This window comes from Octopus bimaculoides, unplaced genomic scaffold (assembly GCF_001194135.2).
Source record: "Octopus bimaculoides isolate UCB-OBI-ISO-001 unplaced genomic scaffold, ASM119413v2 Scaffold_285261, whole genome shotgun sequence".
Lineage (NCBI taxonomy): Eukaryota > Metazoa > Mollusca > Cephalopoda > Octopoda > Octopodidae > Octopus > Octopus bimaculoides.
The window spans coordinates 1-719 of NW_026409151.1; the positions used below are offsets into that span (position 1 = coordinate 1).

Sequence of the window (719 nt, forward strand, 5' to 3'; positions counted from 1 at the left end):
ACAGAATGATTTGATATACGAAAGTCTATGAGTCTTTATAACTTCAACATTATCCAAACGTAGTGGTATTTTTTTATTAATCAATTTCATTTCTTTTCCTTTCATTTTCTTCCATTAGATATATAACAACTCAGATTCAGACTCACCAGCAAAGGATATGGTTGACTTCATTTCATTACCAAAGAGTTTATTAAAAGATCTGAAAACCGAAGAGCGGTCTAATGTTTCAAGGATTTCGTTTTTATCCATGAAGGATGATAAGCTTTATAGGGTATGGAACCAAAACGGAAATTTGCCTTTCTCCAGCAGACTAAATGCTTGTATTCGTTGTTGCTTTTTTCATATTCATACTAATAAAACACAGCTACAAATGGCTGTGTATATGTACATATGTATATATGCATGATGTGCGTGTGTGTATACAGTTTAGGATGTATCTACAAACTAAAAACAACCGTTGTTTTGAGTTTAGTCTCGGCAAAACCTCTCTTAAGAGACTCGTTCAGAAACGACAAAATAGAATCGTAAAACATCATTGTCTTGCTCTGATTTAGTCAAAACAGACATTCTCAGTAAATTCAAAATCATTTTTTAAAATATGCAAATCAGCAAATATAACACTTGTTGATTAATGCAGAACAAACGCTCATAGACTCACACATATGTATATGCATACATATATATATATATATATATATATATATATATATATATATATA

At 30.2% G+C, this 719-nt stretch overlaps 1 protein-coding gene across 1 annotated transcript in view; it reads left to right on the forward strand.

The window, feature by feature from the left end:
• Positions 1 to 118: 118 nt before the first annotated feature.
• The window catches only part of LOC128251524 (adhesion G-protein coupled receptor G6-like), a gene marked incomplete at both ends in the record, with an annotated part of 3,824 nt that continues 3,223 nt past the window's right edge, over positions 119 to 719 (forward strand). Inside the window, one exon of the mRNA XM_052978328.1 lies at positions 119 to 271. Within this exon, the coding sequence (XP_052834288.1) occupies positions 119 to 271 (153 nt within the window). The remainder of the gene's footprint in view (positions 272 to 719) is intronic.